At 46.7% G+C, this 20,713-nt stretch overlaps 1 protein-coding gene across 2 annotated transcripts in view; it reads left to right on the top strand.

Moving 5' to 3' along the window:
• The first annotated feature begins 3,181 nt into the window (after positions 1-3,181).
• NFRKB (nuclear factor related to kappaB binding protein) overlaps positions 3,182-20,713 on the top strand; it is a 35,495-nt gene continuing 17,963 nt past the window's right edge. For both annotated transcript variants that reach the window (XM_054005368.1, XM_054005369.1), the window contains exons 1-16: positions 3,182-3,290; positions 4,066-4,097; positions 5,022-5,122; positions 6,299-6,454; positions 7,142-7,343; positions 7,816-7,943; positions 10,494-10,668; positions 11,900-12,001; positions 12,877-12,950; positions 14,127-14,211; positions 15,687-15,867; positions 17,168-17,276; positions 17,787-17,913; positions 18,742-18,807; positions 19,887-19,966; positions 20,066-20,109. In XM_054005368.1, coding sequence (XP_053861343.1) covers positions 6,320-6,454; positions 7,142-7,343; positions 7,816-7,943; positions 10,494-10,668; positions 11,900-12,001; positions 12,877-12,950; positions 14,127-14,211; positions 15,687-15,867; positions 17,168-17,276; positions 17,787-17,913; positions 18,742-18,807; positions 19,887-19,966; positions 20,066-20,109 — 1,508 coding nt within the window. In that variant the 5' untranslated portion in view covers positions 3,182-3,290; positions 4,066-4,097; positions 5,022-5,122; positions 6,299-6,319. The remainder of the gene's footprint in view (positions 3,291-4,065; positions 4,098-5,021; positions 5,123-6,298; positions 6,455-7,141; positions 7,344-7,815; positions 7,944-10,493; positions 10,669-11,899; positions 12,002-12,876; positions 12,951-14,126; positions 14,212-15,686; positions 15,868-17,167; positions 17,277-17,786; positions 17,914-18,741; positions 18,808-19,886; positions 19,967-20,065; positions 20,110-20,713) is intronic.

The following is a 20,713-nucleotide window of genomic DNA, read 5'->3' on the forward strand; positions in this document are numbered from 1 at the left end:
CACCCCCCTCCGCACCAATGCGCCTCCCCCCACATCTGTACACCCCCCTCCGCACCAATGCGCCTCCCCATAACATCTGTACACCCCCCCTCCGCACCAATGCCCCTCCTCCCACATCTGCACACCCCCCTCCGCACCAATGCGCCTCCCCCCACATCTGTACACCCCCCTCCGCACCAATGCGTCTCCCCCCACCTCTGTACACCCCCCTCCGCACCAATGCGCCTCCCCATAACATCTGTACACCCCCCCTCCGCACCAATGCGCCTCCCCCCACATCTGTACACCCCCCCTCCGCACCAATGCGCCTCCCCCCACATCTGTACATCCCCCTCCGCACCAATGCGCCTCCCCCCACATCTGTACATCCCCCTCCGCACCAATGCGCCTCCCCCCACATCTGTACACCCCCCTCCGCACCCATGGGCCTCCCCCCACAGCTGTACACCCCCCTCCGCACCAATGCGTCTCCCCCCACATCTGTACACCCCCCTCCGCACCAATGCGCCTCCCCCCACATCTGTACACCCCCCTCCGCACCAATGCGCCTCCCCCCACATCTGTACACCCCCCTCCGCACCAATGCGCCTCCCCCCACAGCTGTACACCCCCCTCCGCACCAATGCGCCTCCCCATAACATCTGTACACCCCCCCTCCGCACCAATGCGCCTCCCCCCACATCTGTACACCCCCCTCCGCACCAATGCGCCTCCCCCCACATCTGTACACCCCCCTCCGCACCAATGCGCCTCCCCCCACATCTGTACACCCCCCTCTGCACCAATGCGCCTCCCCCCACATCTGTACACCCCCCTCTGCACCCATGGGCCTCCCCCCACAGCTGTACACCCCCCTCCGCACCAATGCGCCTCCCCATAACATCTGTACACCCCCCTCCGCACCAATGCCCCTCCCCCCACATCTGCACACCCCCCTCCGCACCAATGCGCCTCCCCCCACATCTGTACACCCCCCTCCGCACCAATGCGCCTCCCCCCACATCTGTACACCCCCCTCCGCACCAATGCGCCTCCCCATAACATCTGTACACCCCCCCTCCGCACCAATGCGCCTCCCCCCACATCTGTACACCCCTCCTCCGCACCAATGCGCCTCCCCCCACATCTGTACATCCCCCTCCGCACCAATGCGCCTCCCCCCACATCTGTACATCCCCCTCCGCACCAATGCGCCTCCCCCCACATCTGTACACCCCCCTCTGCACCCATGGGCCTCCCCCCACAGCTGTACACCCCCCTCCGCACCAATGCGTCTCCCCCCACATCTGTACACTCCCCTCCGCACCAATGCGCCTCCCCCCACATCTGTACACCCCCCTCCGCACCAATGCACCTCCCCATAACATCTGTACACCCCCCACCGCACCAATGCACCTCCCCATAACATCTGTACACCCCCCTCCGCACCAATGCACCTCCCCATAACATCTGTACACCCCCCTCCGCACCAATGCGCCTCCCCCACATCTGTACACCCCCCCTCCGCACCAATGCGCCTCCCTATCACATCTGTACACCCCCCCTCACCAATGCACCTCCCCCCACATCTGTACACCCCCCTCCGCACCAATGCGCCTCCCCCCACAGCTGTACACCCCCCTCCGCACCAATGCGCCTCCCCCCACATCTGTACACCCCCCTCCGCACCAATGCGCCTCCCCCCACATCTGTACACCCCCCTCCGCACCAATGCGCCTCCCCCCACATCTGTACACCCCCCTCCGCACCAATGCGCCTCCCCCCACATCTGTACACCCCCCCTCACCAATGCGCCTCCCCCCACATCTGTACACCCCCCTCCGCACCAATGCGCCTCCCCCCACATCTGTACACCCCCCTCCGCACCAATGCGCCTCCCCATAACATCTGTACACCCCCCTCCGCACCAATGCGCCTCCCCCCACATCTGTACACCCCCCCTCCGCACCAATGCACCTCCCCCACATCTGTACACCCCCCCTCCGCACCAATGCGCCTCCCCCCACATCTGTACACCCCCCTCCGCACCAATGCGCCTCCCCCCACATCTGTACACTCCCCTCCGCACCAATGCGCCTCCCCCCACATCTGCACACCCCCCTCCGCACCAATGCACCTCCCCATAACATCTGTACACCCCCCACCGCACCAATGCACCTCCCCATAACATCTGTACACCCCCCTCCGCACCAATGCACCTCCCCATAACATCTGTACACCCCCCTCCGCACCAATGCGCCTCCCCCACATCTGTACACCCCCCCTCCGCACCAATGCGCCTCCCTATCACATCTGTACACCCCCCCTCACCAATGCACCTCCCCCCACATCTGTACACCCCCCTCCGCACCAATGCGCCTCCCCCCACAGCTGTACACCCCCCTCCGCACCAATGCGCCTCCCCCCACATCTGTACACCCCCCTCCGCACCAATGCGCCTCCCCCCACATCTGTACACCCCCCTCCGCACCAATGCGCCTCCCCCCACATCTGTACACCCCCCTCCGCACCAATGCGCCTCCCCCCACATCTGTACACCCCCCCTCACCAATGCGCCTCCCCCCACATCTGTACACCCCCCTCCGCACCAATGCGCCTCCCCCCACATCTGTACACCCCCCTCCGCACCAATGCGCCTCCCCATAACATCTGTACACCCCCCTCCGCACCAATGCGCCTCCCCATAACATCTGTACACCCCCCCTCCGCACCAATGCGCCTCCCCCCACATCTGTACACCCCCCCTCCGCACCAATGCACCTCCCCCACATCTGTACACCCCCCCTCCGCACCAATGCGCCTCCCCCCACATCTGTACACCCCCCTCCGCACCAATGCGCCTCCCCATAACATCTGTACACCCCCCCTCCGCACCAATGCGCCTCCCCCCACATCTGCACACCCCCAGCTATACACCTCACACCTATGCACCCCACTTCCCCGCTAAAAAACCTTGTTTCCTATTTTTTCCGATGCCGCCCCCTGCGCGGCGCTAACCCCGCCCGCGGGACTGCAGGCCGCCAGTCCGAGCCACGCCCGCGACGTGACATTACGCATGCGCGAGAGGCTACTGCGCAGACGCTCGACATTGAGGTCGCCGGGAAGAGGAGGTGCGCATGCGTACGAAGGGTCCGTCAGGCTGGGCTGGGGGCTCCGCCTTCCGGGCACCGTGCTCGCGCTCGTGCTCTGGGGAGAGGGTGCGCGCGCGCGCCTGCCTCTCCCCCCCACCCCACCCCAACCCGCAAACGCCCTGGGTGCTGCGCCCCTCCCCCACGAAACTTGGAAGCTGGGTGAGCCGCGTGCGGCCTGGAGCCGGTTGCGGGGGGGCTCCGGGGGGGCTTCTGGGGGTGAGGAGAGGGGGGTCAAGGGCCTGCGGGGGGGGGGCTCCTGGGGGCGGGGGGGCAGGGCCTGCGGGGGGGGCTCCTGGGGGTGAGAGGGGGGTCAAGGGCCTGCGGGGGGGGCTCCTGGGGGCTGGGCCTGTGGGGGGGGGTCTCCTGGGGGTGGGGGGTGGGGAGTGCGGGGGGGGCAGGGCCTGTGGGGGGGGGCTCCTGGGGGTGGGGAGTGCGGGGGGGGCAGGGCCTGTGGGGGGGGGCTCCTGGGGGTGGGGAGTGCGGGGGGGCAGGGCCTGGGGGGGGACTCCTGGGGGGGGAGTGCGGGGGGGGGCAGGGCCTGTGGGGGGGTTTCTGGGGGGTGGGGAGCTGGGCGGTCTATGGGGTGGGGTGGTTGGGTTCCCAGGGATGAGCTACTGGCATGGTGTGAGGGTTCCTGGGGGGCGGGGTGATCCTTGGAGAGAGGGGGGGCTTTTTGTTGAGGGTGGTTGGCAATGGTCTCCAAGCCCCTGTTTGTTACCTGGATCCCTTGAGTGGACATGTGCCCTCAGCCAGGCTGTTTTTTTCTTCATTCTGTGCAATTACTGTTTGTTTGATGTAGTGTTGCTGCTGACTTCGGTTATCAACTTCTGTTATTAGCAGAAAGAGCATTGATTTATTTTGGGGGATGAGCACTCCCTGAAGAAATACCTAGACTTTGCAAACAGATCTAACTATGTCCATCCTTCTTTCCCAGGGCTCTTTGGAAGGGATGGTTAGAGGGGGATGGTGAGTGCCATTTGAGGAGTTTGTTTTGTTATATGTTAGCACATGTATATTGTTATAGTCTCTGTGGTTTGTGTTTGAGCATTTTATTTGTTTTGGTTGCGTTTTATCAATGGTTGATGTTATATTTTGTAAGTGCTTTGAGCCTGGAATAGTCCACAAAATCTAAATAAATTTGGAAAACACTTTTGAAAATAAATGAGGGTGATCTGGAAGAATGATGTGACTCTGCGTCTTATAGTAGCTGATGTAGAGTATCATGAATGTAATATTTTTAATAGGGAATGGTAGGTCTGGCATTGAATCTGCTGTGTAAATGGTCTTTTGGGCAGTGGTAGCAAGGACTGCTGAGATTTATTCCAGACTCTGCCACTGGATTTTAGGCAAGTCCCTTAGCCTCTGTGCCTCAGTTTCTCTCTGTATTGTAGAACTATTTAGTAGGGGGGAGGGATAGCTCAGTGGTTTGAGCATTGGCCTGCTAAACCCTTGGAACTAGCAGATGCAAAGTGAGTTCAATCCTTGAGGGGGCCACTTAAGGATCTGGGGCAAAATCAGTACTTGGTCCTGCTAGTGAAGGCAGGGGACTGGACTCAATGACCTTTCAAGGTCCCTTCCAGTTCTATGAGATACATATATCTCCATATATTTATTTATTTAGCTAGTATGACTTCCCATACCTCATAGAATTTACAGAGCATATTTTATAAACCCCATTGAAATGCTAGTTGACAATATTGGATTATAATTGTCTTTATTGGCAATGCAGTTGTCTGTTCTCCAATTTATGATGAATTCACATGGTTTAACCAGATTATTTATAAGGCTACAAGCCCTAGAACTTGTGTTTTTTAATTTAAAAAAAGTAAACATGTATTCCCATTTTTCTACTCTTATTGATTAAAGTTCAATCTCTTGTTTTATTCACAGATCAGGTACATTTGAGACGACTTCAGTTCATATACTTTAAATCCACTTCTCTAATGTTCTTAATCCTTGGCTAGAGTGTCCACGCTTTCTGGAGGCAAGAGGTAATTCCTCCTCTGAACCAATTTAGTTCTGAAAAGGGACTCATCCCCTCTGATATATTGAACCAAACTGCACTAAAGCTTGGAATAGAAATGAGATTTCAAAATTGATTACTTCAGTATTCCAGTGGCTGAACATGACTAAGGATTCACATGTAGGGCAAATTAATGAATGGCTTAATCTTTGTTGTTTGGGCAAGCCTGATGCTGCTGAGTAGTTGGCCCTTTGTAGATGGCGTATTGAAGTCACAACCACAGAAGCAAAGTCGTGAATTCTTTAATGTTATAATGCTACTTATTGTGGCATGTTTTGCGTGGTGGCAGAGAGCTCAAGAGTGGAGGCATGAGAGTAATGTTTAACTCACTTGTAAGAAAGCTTCAGGCTGCTAAGGAAAATAAAGGGAGTATATTTACAGGTCTCACATCTGGTCAGAGCCATGAAGTATCTTTGCAGACCTGTAGCCTGAGGTCTGGTTTGCTCAGCAGGCAACACCCTCTAATTCCAGTAGCTCTTTCTTCATGATTGTTTATACACTTGTCATCTATCCCCTTGTCTTGGGTTTTTCTATTTCTTGTAGTTTGCATTACTCTACTTACAGGTTTCACTCTCTTCAGAATCCTGAGTTGTGAGGCTTCTGAGCATGCACCATAAACCATGTTGTAAGAGTGTTTCATCCCAAATATTGCAGCAATGATGTAGTGCATAAGACTCAAAGTGAAACTGACCAGGCCAGTCTTTAATAATAAAGTTTAGTGACAGGCAAAATATAAATTGCATATATAGTGAAAAGTAAATTATTAAGAATGCAAACAATTGGTAGTGTTGTAAGTGGAACAAGTAAGAAAAATTTAAAACTATGGTTATTAATCAGCAAATGTCCATTTCTGTTTCCCTAGTGTTCTTTATATATACTCTGTGTATGTTTGTGTGCAGGCGTGTCACCTGAAAGAGTGATAGTCCCTAGTACTTCTATCAGATCTGCATTGTCTATTTCACTGTTTAGTAAATTCATATGGCACAGTTACACAATTCTGTGGAACTTGAATGGATTCTGTTACAACAATTTCTTCATCAAATTGTACCTTCTAAAAAGCAAAGACACCTTCAGTTGTATCTGAGAATTTTGGACTTTGTTGTTGGCAAGTTTATGCCAGCAGATAATAGTTTCTTTTGTTCAGGGACTGAGAGTACAGTAAAGAATGGATTCTCTGGACCACATGCTGACAGACCCATTGGAGCTGGGACCATGTGGGGAGGGAAATGGCACACGGATCATGGAGGACTGCATGCTAGGAGCAACAAGAGTTAGCCTGCCAGAGGACCTCCTAGAGGATGTAAGTAATAGTAAGAGCATTTTCCATTTCCAGAGTGTTTGACAAACATAATTACTTACCTCACAAGGAGGTTGTGGGTATTATTCTCACTGTTTCACAGAGGAAAGTCAGAGCAGTTGTGGGGTGCAGGAAAAGAGGGGTAACATCCCCAGATGTCCCAGGCCCTGCTGAAAAAAGGTGGGTTTTGAAATCAGCTTAAACTAACCAGATTGAGTCAACACAATTGGAACTCTCCCTTCGCCTGACACCTGTATAGAGACAGTTTTAACAGCTAGCAGTTGAGTTACCTTGTTGTGTTGTAGCCTGGGCTCCTTCCTAGATTACAACATAGCTAGCTAAACATGATTTTAAAGGTGTTGAGTGGTGTTTCATGTCACGTTAGCCAAATCTATTTTACCTTTTTTTCTAGTCTGTTCCTTATCTAGTAAACGTAGTGACTCTCAATCTCTTCTCAGATCTAATATTAGAACATCTTTCTGTTACTTTTATACCTCCTGATCTCTCTCTCCATCTGCTATGGGTTCTCATGACTGGAATCCTTCAATATGTTCGCCTTTCAGTGTTTTAGACTACCGCTTTCCACAGTGTCTTGTGACTTTTATTTAACTCTGGAAAGCCTTGAGGGATAAAGATTTGTTAAAGATTCTGGAAGGCATTTTGCTTCATTCTTGTCTTTGTCTCCTTTAGCCTGAGATCTTTTTTGAAGTTGTCAGCCTATCTACATGGCAGGAGGTGCTGACAGAATCACAGCGAGACCACCTAAAAAAGTTCCTGCCCCATTTCCCGGAAAAGAACCCTGAGCACCAGAACAAGCTCATCCCAGCTCTGTTCAGTGGAGAGAACTTCCGCTTTGGAAACCCACTGCACATTGCCCAGAAACTCTTCCGGGGTCAGTGTCCGCTCATTTTGCTTTTAACTTTTTTTTTTTTTTTTTTTATTGAATGTATATCTGGTGAAAGGTGCCAGGTTGATAGCGAAGGAGACTGAAGCTCTGTTTATTCATGGACTTGGTACAACACAGACCTGTTTGCTGAGACTGTCAACAATGTATTAACTAGTGCCAGCTGTGCCTTTTTTGTGATGTGTACACTTGTCTGCTGAGATCTCCGGATTTATTTCTCAGAGGACACGGTAATGTGGCAAGAACTCTTGGTCATCTGACCTAGAACAGCAAAGCTCCAGATCTTGTCACTCCTCTGAGAATTGTAATCTTTGATATTATACTTAATTTTTCAAGAGGTCATGGCTGCTGTAGCATCTGGATTATTTATGTAGAGAAAATAAACTGCAAACTTTTAAAAAGGCTTTAATCTCAGCTTGCAGCGAAGGGAAGTCAAAACAGTTTTTATTCTTTTCTACAGATGGGCACTTCAATCCTGAAGTTGTGAAATACCGCCAGCTCTGTTTCAAGTCCCAGTACAAACGCTACCTGAACTCCCAGCAGCAGTACTTCTACCGACTCCTCAAGCAGATCCTTGCTTCCCGCAATGTAAGTTCTTGCAGGGTGCAGTGAGTTACTTGATGCATTACATGAAGAACATGGTTTAACTTTGTCTTTTGAAGGATTCGGTGGTGTTCATGTAGCCACTATTCCCTGCTGGAATGTTTTATTAAATACTGCAGTTGTTGTGATTTTAGGCTTGGTTGGTCCCTAAATATAAAGTTGCTGAAAGGATTCTTGATGCTCACGCAGATATTTGACAAGTATCTATCTTACCCTGAACCTGCACAGATTCCTCACTCTTCTATGTAACACCTTTTTTTTTTTTTTTTTTTTCCTGAGGACCTCATTATTTTATAAACAATTTATAGATTCCACGGTCAGAAGGGACCATTGTGATCATCTAGTCTGACCTCCTGTATAACACAGGCCATAGAACTACCCCCAAAATAATGCTTAGAGTATATCTTGTGGAAAACATCCAGTCTTAAAATCGCCAGTGATGCAGCATGACTCTTGGTAAATTCTTCCAGTGGTAGTTACCCACTCTTTCAAATTTCCAGCTTATTTCCAGTCTGAATTGGTTTAGGTTCAACCTCCAGCCAGTAATTTGTTATATCTTCTCTGTTAGACTGAAGAGCCCATTGTTAAATATTTGTTCCCCATGCAGATATGTATGGAGTGTAATCAAGTCACCCTTTAACCTTCTTTTCGCTAAGCTGAATAGATTGAGCTTTGAGTCTATCACTAGAGAGATGGTTTTCTAATCCTTTAATCATTCTCGTGACTCTTCTCTGAACCGTCTCCAATTTATCAACCTTCTTGGATTGTGGGCCCCAGAACTGGACCTCATATTCCAGCAGCGGTTGCACCAAGGCCAAATATAGAGACCAATTATATTTAGCACTCAGCCTTTCTCCCGTCTCTCTCCTGCTCCTTCCATCCCAGCAAAATAAATATCATCATTTTATGCATTGGCAAAGTGATGGTCAAGTGACTTCCCCAACATCATGTTGTTCAGTGGCAACGTTGGGAATAGAATCAGGGAGTTAGGACTCCCTGGGCTAGTCAATTCCCAATGCTGACTTCTTGTCACCTGTGATAGCGAACCACTAGTACTGATTCCAAGTATTTTGCTCTAACCATTAGTCTGCATTCCATGTTCGTTTCGGCACTGGTATCTTGGCTTTTAAATGTATCTGACTAGGAGTGCAGTGAAGTGTTGTTTGAGGTTATTTTTTAATATAACAATGTTTTCATCAAGTTGGTTACCTTCATGAAACATAATACTACCGTATTAAACATTAGATACGGTTTCTCTTCAGATTGTATAAATCTTTCGCCTTCTTTTAAAGCTGGCTGCACGTGTTGTTTGAAGGCTAATTGGACAGTTTTTTTCCTACTGAGATTGAGTTCAGTGTCCAGTTTCTTTTGTAATTGGTCCTAAAAACCTAAACTTATCCACGTAGATGTTACTGATGCCATACCCTTTAGCAGGGGAAACCCAGAACCTGAACTTGAGTCTCTTGGTAGGTAAGGAAAAAGGAACTGACTTCCAAATAAACCATTTATTTGTAATGACGTCGCCACTTCTGCTATTAGTCAATAGCCTCACCTTTCTTAGGCAGTCCTTAATTAACTATGTGACTCCTGGACCTTTAATCTGAGGATCTCAAAGCGTTTTACAGAAACCAATTAAACTTCACTATCTCTTGAAGAAGTAGTCCTTGGAAGCTGCAGTTTGAGTCAAACTAGACAGTGCAGTGGAGGTACTGTGGTAAGGAGTAGGGAGAGTTTCTTGCCGCTGGCAGGTAGAGCAGGTCTGGACTCATGAAGGGGCACTCCTACCCTGCTCTACTGGGAAGATCACTCGGTCTGTGCTCCTGAAGCAACTTGCCTGTCCCTCAGGCCAGGAATCAGAGAGAGGAGATGTCACAACAGCAATTTAGGCTGGAGGCATATAATTACTGGGCTACATGCCATGATAGTGGCTTCTGGCTAAGGTTAGATAGTCAGGGAGACTGAAGTGTTCCACCTATTGAGTGGGAGGGGAGTTCTTACATTAAGGATGGGAATGGTAGCTGGGAGGTGGGGTTTTCATGTGGGACAGATCTCTCTTCTTTGTTATCCCAAGGGTTAAACTACTTTTTCATTTTTCTTTTGAAGGATATTTTCCTCACCTGTTTATTTAAAGCCAGTGTTCCAAATCTGTGTTAAGCTTCATGGGGTGCAAACCTCTTCAGGTGCTCTTCCGAACAATGACTAGCCTGTTCTTGACAAAATGGATCATATAGAATGAGAATAAGGGATAATGAGAATGGAAAGCGATGCAGGAATACAATCAGTTTTTAGACTTCCCCTTTATTAAGTACTGGCATACTTTTTGGGATTCCCTGCATACTAAATACTAGAATGCTGTTAGTTAGCTTATAAAGAACTGGGTAGGTGATACCAGCAACCATGTAATGATGATATGTTATAATTTTTAAACTAATTAAATTGACCTGTAGGTGTGTATAAGTTACTCCTTCCCCACAAAGCTGGACTCTGCATCCCAGAGTCTGCCCTGTGTTGTAGATGTCTGTCTCTTTACTTCAGCACCTGCTCGATCTGGCTAAAAAAGGTGGCCCTGATCTGACCCTTAAGAAAAAATACCCATCCCCTCCATGTGGCCCAGAAGAACGGGATAGACGGACACATCAGCGCTACCTGAAGGTCCTAAGGGAGGTGAAGGAGGAATGTGGAGACACCACCTTATCCTCTGATGAAGAAGGTAATGTAGCCAGTGTGTTCCCGGAATAGCATGAGAGATTGGGGTGTGGGCTGGGCTGGAAAGCCCTCTGCAGATACTGGCACAGTTGAAAGCCTCCTTTGGCCTTGATGCCAGAACTGGATATAATGACTTTCCCAATTTCCTAGGAATTTTACTTTTTATTGAAGAAGAATAAATCCTTAATATCTTTCTGACATAAACTTGCCTTACACAGTGCAATGGATGGCTCGGGGAACTGATGGATAACTAATAATACAGACTTGCAACTCTGGGTTCCTGGTTCCAGTCCTGTCCAAGATGGTAGTAATCAATGGTTACCACCTTCTGACACACTTTACGCCTAGGTGGTGGTTCAGAGTCAGGTTCCTAGTGGATAGGAGTGCACATCACAGAAACAATCACCTTTATTTGCTCTTAAAGTTCATATGTTTTCTTTCCCTGACAGTCTTTTGTGTGTTCGTGCAGGTTGGGAAGTGGGTGGACCATGGTTCTCCTGCTTGTCCTGGGGTAGATACTCAGACTGTTTATTTGCAGGTGGAATCAATAACACCTTATTTTTTTCAGAGCTCTACACAAAATTTTATTAATAATGCTTCACAATACTGCTGTTAAGGAGATAAGAATCATTATCCCCATTTATAGATAGGGAAATTGAAGTATTCATGCAAAGATGAAGTGACTTGGACAAAACCATGCACAGCATCCATATCAGTGTTGGGATTAGCACTGAGACTCAACTACCAGACTAACTATTAAACCACTGTGTCAAGTATCAGAGGGGTAGCCGTGTTAGTCTGAATCTGTAAAAAGCAACAGAGGGTCCCTGTGGCACCTTTGAGACTAACAGAAGTACTGGGAGCGTAAGCTTTCGTGGGTAAGAACCTCACTTCTTGCATCTGAAGAAGTGAGGTTCTTACCCACGAAAACTTACGCTCCCAGTACTTCTGTTAGTCTCAAAGGTGCCACAGGGACCCTCTGTTGCTATTAAACCACTGTTCCTCTAATTCAGGTCTGCTTTTCATGGCTGTTTAAATAACCCGTCCAGTTGGTGGAAAGGAAGCTGCCAGGAAAGTGAGGGCATGGGGAGAGTGTCTTTTTGACAGAAAAGTAGCTATTGGATTCATGTTTCATTGGCATGGCTCCTTTGAACCCTGGGGATAGAATTAATTGGCTATTTGGGCAGCATTCCCTGTAGAAATAAAATTGAATTTACAATTGTCTGTTTTCTCAGATCTAAGTTCCTGGCTTCCAAATTCTCCAGCACATTGCCCGAGTCCAGCTCTTCCCCTCAGAGTGATCCCCACCTTGTCAACGCTGGATATGAAAACAGCAGGTGAGAACTGAGCAAAGGCACAAGTGAAGTAGTGAGGAGGTGCTTGGAGCTACTTAGGCCATCTCTACCCTACCACGTATGTCGGCAAAACTTCTGTCACTCAAAGGTGTGAAACATGCTCCCCTCCACACCTCTCCCCAAGTGACACAAGTTTTGCCGGTGTAAATGGTAGCGTGCACAGCAGTATGTCAACGGGAGAGCTCTCTCCCATCGGCTTAGAGTGGCTACACAAGAGATCTTACAGCGATGCAGCTGCATCAGTACAGCTGTGCTGCTGTAAGCTCTCTAGTATAGACATAGCATTATTCAGGAAGGGTGATTTCTGCCAGTCCCTTCTGGAAAGTCAAGTACTGAAAGTCAAGGACGTCATGAACGTGATCTTTTGTAATGCTTCACTTTCTTCTTGATCCATGAGGTCTCTAGATATACTCCTTCCGGTTCCCTCCTTTCTGTTGAGGCAAGCTAATATTTTAACACACAGCCATCCTTCCTCTCTGTTGTTGTAATGTGTATGTTCATCATTGTTCACTCTCTAATGGATAAAGCAGTACCCCATAATGCAAGTTGAACAGTATTACTATATATCAAGGGAGCTAATCTTAGGGTTGTCTAGTCAAAGCTGCACACTCCTCTTACACACTACTCCCAAGAAAACCACCAAGAAAAGCTGGATAAGAAAGTGTTGTGGTGGCTTTTCATGATCTGGTCTGGTGGGGTCACAGACTGAATTTCAAGCTGTCAAGTAGCATTTAGCTATTAAAACTTGAAGATTGTTGAAGGTGGGGATGGATGAGGAAAAGGTATGTTAAATTACTGTAATAACAGACTGACAGGGAATTCTGGTAATAGTTTTTCTTGGATTTATTTCATTCCAGATAAACTTGATTTTGGGGAGAATGACCTGAAGGTGATGCTGAAGAAGCATCATGAGAAACGGAAACGTCAGCCTGTAAGACACCTAGGAAACGTGGGGCTGGGGATTACCTCTGTTTGTTTTTTAGCTTGTCCGTCAGCTGTAAGGTATAGTGCAGTTATGGCTAGTAAAATTACAATAATTTCTTAGGGCCCCTTCTCATACAGCCCTTCTACTTTCCATCTGTCATATCTGCCTTTTCCCCCACAATGAAAAGTTTTTACCTCTTTCAGCCCTGCAAAGTCAAAACAGCTATGGGGAGACCCAAGTGAAATTCTATCCTTCCTCATGCATCCTCAGCAAAATTGTCAGCTAGGTTGTGGCTTTGGAATCTTTGAGGATGGAAGAAATAAAATTCATCTTGGTTTCCAAATCCCAGAATGTTGGGGAGTTATGGCTTTGCAGGTGTGGTCCCTGAAAGTGCCAGGATTGAGATGTCAGGAGTTAAATGTTTGAGTTCTAAACTGCAGTTTGATTTGGGATCGTAGGGAGAGAATACATCTGGAACTCATAAGGGCTTTGTCACTTGTCAAAGCATAACCACAGTTTAACCTTTATCATGCCCTACAGTTAAGTCTACATGGATATTTACCTTTTGTCTTTTATGCTGACATCTACAGAGGTCTTCTAGAACTCACCAGTGATGTGTTATGGGGAGACTAAATGTTGTCTGTGGACTATATGCCATGCTTGTATGAACTATATCAGGGGTAGGCAACCTATGGTACGTGTGCCAAAGGCGGCACGCGAGCTGATTTTCAATGGCACTCACACTGCCCGGGTACTGGCCACCGGTCCAGGGGGCTCTGCATTTTAATTTAATTTTAAATGAAGCTTCTTATACAACAATAGTTTAGTTATATAGTATAGACTTATAGAAAGAGACCTTTTAAAAACGTTAAAATGTATTACTGGCATGTGAAACCTTAAATTAGAGTGAATAAACGAAGACTTGGCACACCACTTCTGAAAGGTTGCCAACCCCTGAACTATATCATAATTATATGACGGGGTGAATATGGAGGTTCCAGGGGGCTGCTTTGAGGTACAGAGTGTCACAAGGGTTAAGTAGTTTCCTCGGTTCACCTTCAGTAAGTTGAGTTGCTGTAGGCAATCCACAGATAAGTTCTCTGCCATGGCCTCTTCGTTAATTTAACACCCTTCCCTTTTTCTCCGGTGCCTCTTTCCCCTATCCCTCTTTGTCCTGTGTAGGACCACCCTGACCTAGTGACAGGGGACCTGACTCTTGATGACATCATGACCCGTGTGAATGCTGGCCGGAAGGGCTCCTTGGCAGGTCAGTGACTTGGGTGCAGTGTTGTCATGGGGATGTGTCCCTTGGGCTTTCTGTTGCTGCAGCTCTACAGAGGGAAGGAGAGTGGTTGGTTGTCCATCAACTTACAGTACAGTTTGTCTCTTACCAATAAACAGCTCAGAATATTAGGAAAAATAAACATAGCTATAGATTTGGGTCTGGAAAAAATTTCCTTTGTGGAAATAACCCTAATTTAATGATTACTTGGTAGGCTATTGGATCTAAATAGTGTAGACACAGGAGATTATGTGCACAAGAAAAGCTGAGGGTAAGTGCAATATGTGGCGTGTTAGATATCTAGGTCAGTGGTTCCCAAACGGGGGTTCATGAACCCCTGGGGGTTCATGAAATGTTACAGGGGGTTCTCCGGGGGAAAATTCCCTACTGGCGGACAGAGCTGTCCCTAGGGACCCCGGGCAGCAAAGGACCAATAGCCTGGAGCCCCTGGACTTCCGAGAGCTAAGCAGATCAAAGCAAGCATATCTATCACAATGAGGAGATTTCAACTTCAAGACTCCTTATAAGCAATGGAAAGGGAGGTGGATATTTTTTGCTGTTTTTAAAATTATTATGAAGAACAAGTTTAAGTTTTGTTGTAGCATGCATTGTTTGCCTGGACTGCCCAAGTCCTGAATGCTTGTGTAGGAGGAATGTTTTGAGTTGGCTTCTTAAATACCTTCACGCTGTTTCGCATCTGATACTCCTTGATAAAACATAGGAGCCTTGTCTTATAACAGGCTTATTCAAAGTGCTACAAGCTACGAAAGTGAGATCTTGGAAGAGTGTTGCCATTTTCATAATGTAATAAAAATACTGTAATGATAAATAATAATTATTAGTGTGTAATAAGCATGTCAGAAAAACAAATTTTATATTTCCAAGATCACTGCTTTTATATTTTATGCTCAGGATAAAGGAGAAAATCGCTTGAAATATTCATTTTTAGGAGGGGGTTCGTGAGACTTGACATTTTAGTGAAAGGGGTTCACAGGTTGTTAAAGTTTGGGAACTACTGATCTAGGTAAATACACCAGTCCTCCCAATCTCAAATTTCCCATATTATTTAAACATCCCTTTCCCCAACTAAAGAGTTTCTCTAGTCAAGAGCATTGCACTGAAAGGAAGAGAGGGGGATTTCCTGTGGAATCTCCCTACAAATAATGCAGAAGATTGAATAAGTGCCCTGTGGCAATGACTGCTTATCTTGCAGCAGTTTTGGGCGAGCTGCTGTTATATGGGGATATGTGTAATGTTATACAAACACCTATAAAGATATAAAAATAGTCACTTGCTCCAAAAAGTTAATCTCGATTCCAGTGGAATAATTTGATGGTAGAATTAAATGCATGTTAAATACATTTCCAAATACATAATTGAGTATCTAGTTCATTTCTGATCCCTAATGTTATACACTGAAATGTTTCACTGAGATTTGTTCTGTCTCCTTTTATCCAAAGCCTTGTTTGACCTTGCCATCATGAAGAAGAAGGTGAAAGAAAAGGAAGAAAAGAAGAAAAAAAAGTTGAAGGTGATTAAATCCGAGGTGGAAGATTTGGCCGACTCCTTTAGCAACGCTGATGGAATCCCCCCAATATCACAGGACCCATCTCCCATTGCTCTGTCAGCTGTTAAAGAAGAGTAAGTGGTTTCCAGAAAGTGAATAGAGGGGTGTGTGGGTGTGAAAGAGAGTGAGTGAGACAGGCTATATCTATACTACAAGCTAAGGACATGATTTCCAGCTCACAAACACACACTCGCATTAGCTCATTGAGAGCTAGCATGAGTATAAATAGTAGTATAGCCACGATAGCATGAGCAGCGAAAGCAGTGGCATGGGTAAGCCATGCTGAGCACAAACCCACCTGAATCACCTGTATGTATTTACATGACTAAGCTATTGCAGCTAAACTACTTTTTATACTCTCGCTAGTTCTCAACAAGCTAGTATCGGTAGGCAAGCTGGGAATCCCATGTGTAGGTCATAGTGGAGATATAGCTCCAGATCAGGGAAGGTGCCTGCACCCACCAATAACTTTTTTTAAAAGGCATCTGCTGTGTTTAGCTTTCATCCAGACTGCACCCCATTGAGTGTGGTGCAGCATGTGCATTAGAGCTAATGGCCTTCCCTCAGAATCAGTCCTCCCTGTTACAAGCTATTTTATATAACTACAATTGTTAAGCAAAAATGGATAAATGGGGTGGAAATAATCCCTTATTTTGTCAGAAACTCCAAAATAATCCCCATAACACCTCGTTCTGGGAAGAAATGGGATGGGAAAGCATAGACCATGGTTCGAAAATGTGCCTCCTACTGTGTGTGCAGTTCTTAAGGACCCCACCAGCAGGCCCAGTATAATCAAGTCAGGAATCCCAGTTACAACATGATTAAAAGTTGATTTGGAGATAGGGCACTGTGAAAATTTAAGTTCATTTGATGCTTGGGACCTTACACCTGAGATACAGAGTCCATTTGGTAAACTGAACCAGGAGCATTCTTTAATACAACTAGTCACAAAGCTTCTCAAGTCAAATGATGGTGGGGTTCAGTGGATTGACTGAGGTGCATTGGCAAAGCTCTGTACAGTTTCCAGAGCTGGAGTAGATGCGCTGTAGCTCGAGACAGAGGTTCATTGGCAGAGCTATGGAACAGCCTTTGCCTGTACTGTGTCTGGCCCTAACCCATGCTTAGCAGCTCTTCACTCTTTCATCATTATTGGGGGAAAGTGACAGCTGTCTCCTTTGGTTACGAGCCTTTTCCCCTTTATAATTTTGGGGGGAACCATACAGGAGGCTGCTCGCCTCTGCTCCGTGCAGCTTGTGGTGCATAAGCTTATGTAATTATATAGCATTGATCCTCATTTCTGTGTGTGTGTGAAATGCTGGTAAAATGTTATTAAATCCAATTTATTTAACATTTTGTGTTTTTCTTCATTCAAAGACCTCTTGAAGAGATCAAGCCATGCCTTGGAGTAAATGAAATCTCTTCCAGCTTCTTCTCTCTCCTTCTGGAGATCCTCCTTCTAGAAGGACCTGCTAGTCTCTCTGTGGTAAGGATCTACTAATTGATACTTCTTTGTAGAAGTCTTTCTAGACTCAGCAAAATTAGGGAATTTTGTGCTAGTTACACGTCCGTGATTCCACCCGAATCAAACGAACAAGTCTTTAGATGCCCTTCTTGGTTTTAAACATGTGTTACATAAACTCAGGGGAAGTGAACTTTTGCATCATTCATAATAAATTTGAACCCATCTGACTGTAGAACTTCTCTCTCCCTTTCTTCCTGTTCATATATTAACTACAGATGAGGGGGGGAGCAACTTGTTTTTCACATATGCAGCCTTCATTCACATTGGTGCAAGAGCTTTCTCCTCTGCAGCTTCTGTTGTCTGACACATCCTTCTCCTATGTGTGTCTCTCTTCACAATTCAGCTGGTCACATCTTTTTCTTTCTTGACTACCCTTTCTTTCGCTCTGCTGTGTATTCTATTAATTCTATATATTAAACCTTTAGAGCTTGTATGAAAGACACTATAAATGCATCTTGTTTTCTTTTTCAGCTTGAGGATAAAGTTCTGGATTGGCAGTCTTCCCCTGCAAGCACTCTGAATAGCTGGTTCTCCTTTGCCTCTAACTGGTCAGAACTGGTTTTACCTGCTCTGCAATATCTGACAGGTGACAGCAGAGGTAAAACTCACTTATTCAAACTCCAGTACAAACAAAATTATTATTTTTAATCTGCGCTGGTCCGTATTTTAACCCCAGTCAGCAATTAATTCACAAAAGCACCGAGTCATTGCCAGTGTTGCTTGCACCTCTGATAGGGGTTCTGCAGCATAGTTCAGTGGTGTTGCAGTTGTTTTGTATCCTGTTACCACAGTGCTTGGTTCCTGATATCTTTATAAACTTTGTATGTTGAACTGAGTGCTGGTGAAAGGAGCCTGAAAGAGCCCTGGGAACTGAAGTTCTCTGATTATCCACAGATCAGGTACGACCTGGGTAGTGGCAGTGCAGCCTTCGTCCATTATCAGCCCTGCATTAAGATCCCAACACTGGGGGCACAAAGAGAGTTCAGTCTCCATGGCTCATTTGGTCCCTGGTTCCTTAGCTGAGGCTTCTAAAAGGGGAACAGCTAGTATTTGTGAGGATGGTCTTTGCAATGTGGATTTTTCACTAGGAACTGGGCTGATGTTTCCCAAATTCATTTCATGTTGGCCAAAGAGCAGCCACTTCTGGTCACTTCTGGCCTCTTTTATTCTGAATAGGATTCAAACTGGCAATCTATAAGTGAGAGGCTCAGTATTCAGTTCTGATCTATTGAGGTTTCCACCGCCACCCTGACCTGCTTTGTCAACTCCATATTTAGAGATGTAGTGACTTAATCTGTTAGAGTGCTTTATTTTTCATCATGAGACTAACTGCAGCTTGAAAGACCGTAGTAAAAGTTTGCATGTGTGCCTTTGTAAGGCATCTGTGGAACATGGACATGAAATGCCTTTGTCTCTTCCATTGCAGATGTTCCTTCCAGCTTTTCTCCCTTTGTTGAATTCAAGGAAAAAACTCAGCAGTGGAAATTGCTTGGTAGGTAACTTTTTTCATACCATTTTTTCTAAATAGTTAAGATCAGTTGTTTTCTCCGGGTGTTTCCTTCCCAATTGGCTGCAGCTTTGAGAAATGAGAAGAGCAGCAATTTCAGTGGTCAGCTACTCTCTCTACTGTTAGCTATGGCAAGGCATCTATAACCTGCAAGCCTGATGAGAAGGAAGTCTTGTCTGGGCCACCAGTAAAGACTCAATGATACACATGGGACAGCTATGTAGAGTAAGTGGCCAGAGGGGATGGAACATCTTTCTTTGTGTTGTTGACCTTCACTTCCATCCTTCAAGCGTGACTAAAACATTTTTCATGTTTGCACTTCCGTAGTGCCTTCCTCCCAAAGATCTCAACGTATTCTGTAGACATTAATTAAGCTCTTCAGTCCTCTGTGAGGCAGGTCAGTGTTGGTACAGATGGGGGAACTGAGGCATAGCTTGATAGACGCTTGCCCAGGGTGTCAGTAAGTAAATGGCAGAGCCAGGATTAGGGTCCAGACCTCTTGACATCTAGTTCTGTGCTCTAGCCACCAGGCAAAACTTCCTGTCCTTAACCACAGTGATTCTTGCTCATATTCACAGGCTTAAACCGATTGTGAGCTTTGGACTCAGGAAGGTACTCCTGCACTCCCTTCAGAATTTTGGCGTGGGAATTCTCTGCTCAGGGATTGGGGGACTGGGTTTCACTTTCCTGGGGTTCACTTGGAGCACTGAGAGAGGATCATCTGTCAGTATCAGATGCACTTATCCCACACAATCTTGCTTGCCATTGCTGAAGTTTGGGGAGTTGGATCTTGACTGTTGTTGTCTTCCTTCACTATACTGCTGTACCCACCTATGGGATACCTAGGGCTTCCTGAACAGCCTGTATGTATTTAACTCTGGCGTAATCATGGTATGTCTGGAGAGTGACTTATCTGTAAGTGGAAGTTGCTCTGGAGCTGAATGTATGCAGAGTGGGGGAGGTGGTGGGAACTGATCAGGATGCACAGGTAGGAGGGTGCTGGCTCCATAAAGAATAAAGAATGTCTCCTAAACATGTTTTTCTTCTTGGACTTTTTGTACCAGGCTCTTCCCAAGACCACGAGAAGGAACTGGTAGCGCTCTTCCAGCTCTGGTTGGAGACCAAAGACCAGACGTTTTTCAAGGTGAGGCAGTCTCTCCTTTCATAGCACAGATACCAGCGGGGTTGTAGCACAGATAATAGCAGATATCACAGGCTGACATTTCTCTTTGTTTCTTGACAGGAAAATGAAGACAGCTCAGACGCCACCACACCGATTCCCCGGGTGTAAGTATTTAGCAATGAGGCAGCCTGAAAGCCCAGGCCTGTGATGCCTACTAAAGCTGTGGGGTTCAGTCACCAGGCCTCTGGGCCTGAACCGCTGCTTCTGGAGCAGCCGTCACCACATACAGTCCTTCCTCTTGGTAAAGCTTCTGTAAGGGCCACTTAGTCAAGATCTTTGCTGATGACTTTACTAATGACATAAACAGACCTTTATCAGTAAGTCTTGCAGCGCCGGTACAGCACCAGGAGCATGAGCTGGACTCTGTGCTCCTTTTGTGCATTTCTGACCATAGAATCTTCACTACAGGCCACATCTGGGTTTCCAGATCTCAGGTGTAGTTTGTTGTCCTGGCCAAATTCCTACTCTGGCAATTTAGTCTCTTCCTCCTTAAATTCCCCCTACCATTTCAGTTAGGTGGGAAATTCTTCTTTGCTTCTTGTCATATATTTCTGTGTAGTCTGAGTGTGCTTTGTTAGACAGACGCTACATTCCATCCTAGCAGTAGCAGCATTTTGATGGTCCCTGTATTACAGATCATGTGCATTTCTGTAGCACCTCTTCCCTCGTTTCAGAGCTCTACGTATTTTAAGAAATCTACCTCACAGG

This window comes from Malaclemys terrapin, chromosome 15 (assembly GCF_027887155.1).
Source record: "Malaclemys terrapin pileata isolate rMalTer1 chromosome 15, rMalTer1.hap1, whole genome shotgun sequence".
In the NCBI taxonomy this organism is placed as follows: Eukaryota; Metazoa; Chordata; order Testudines; family Emydidae; genus Malaclemys; species Malaclemys terrapin.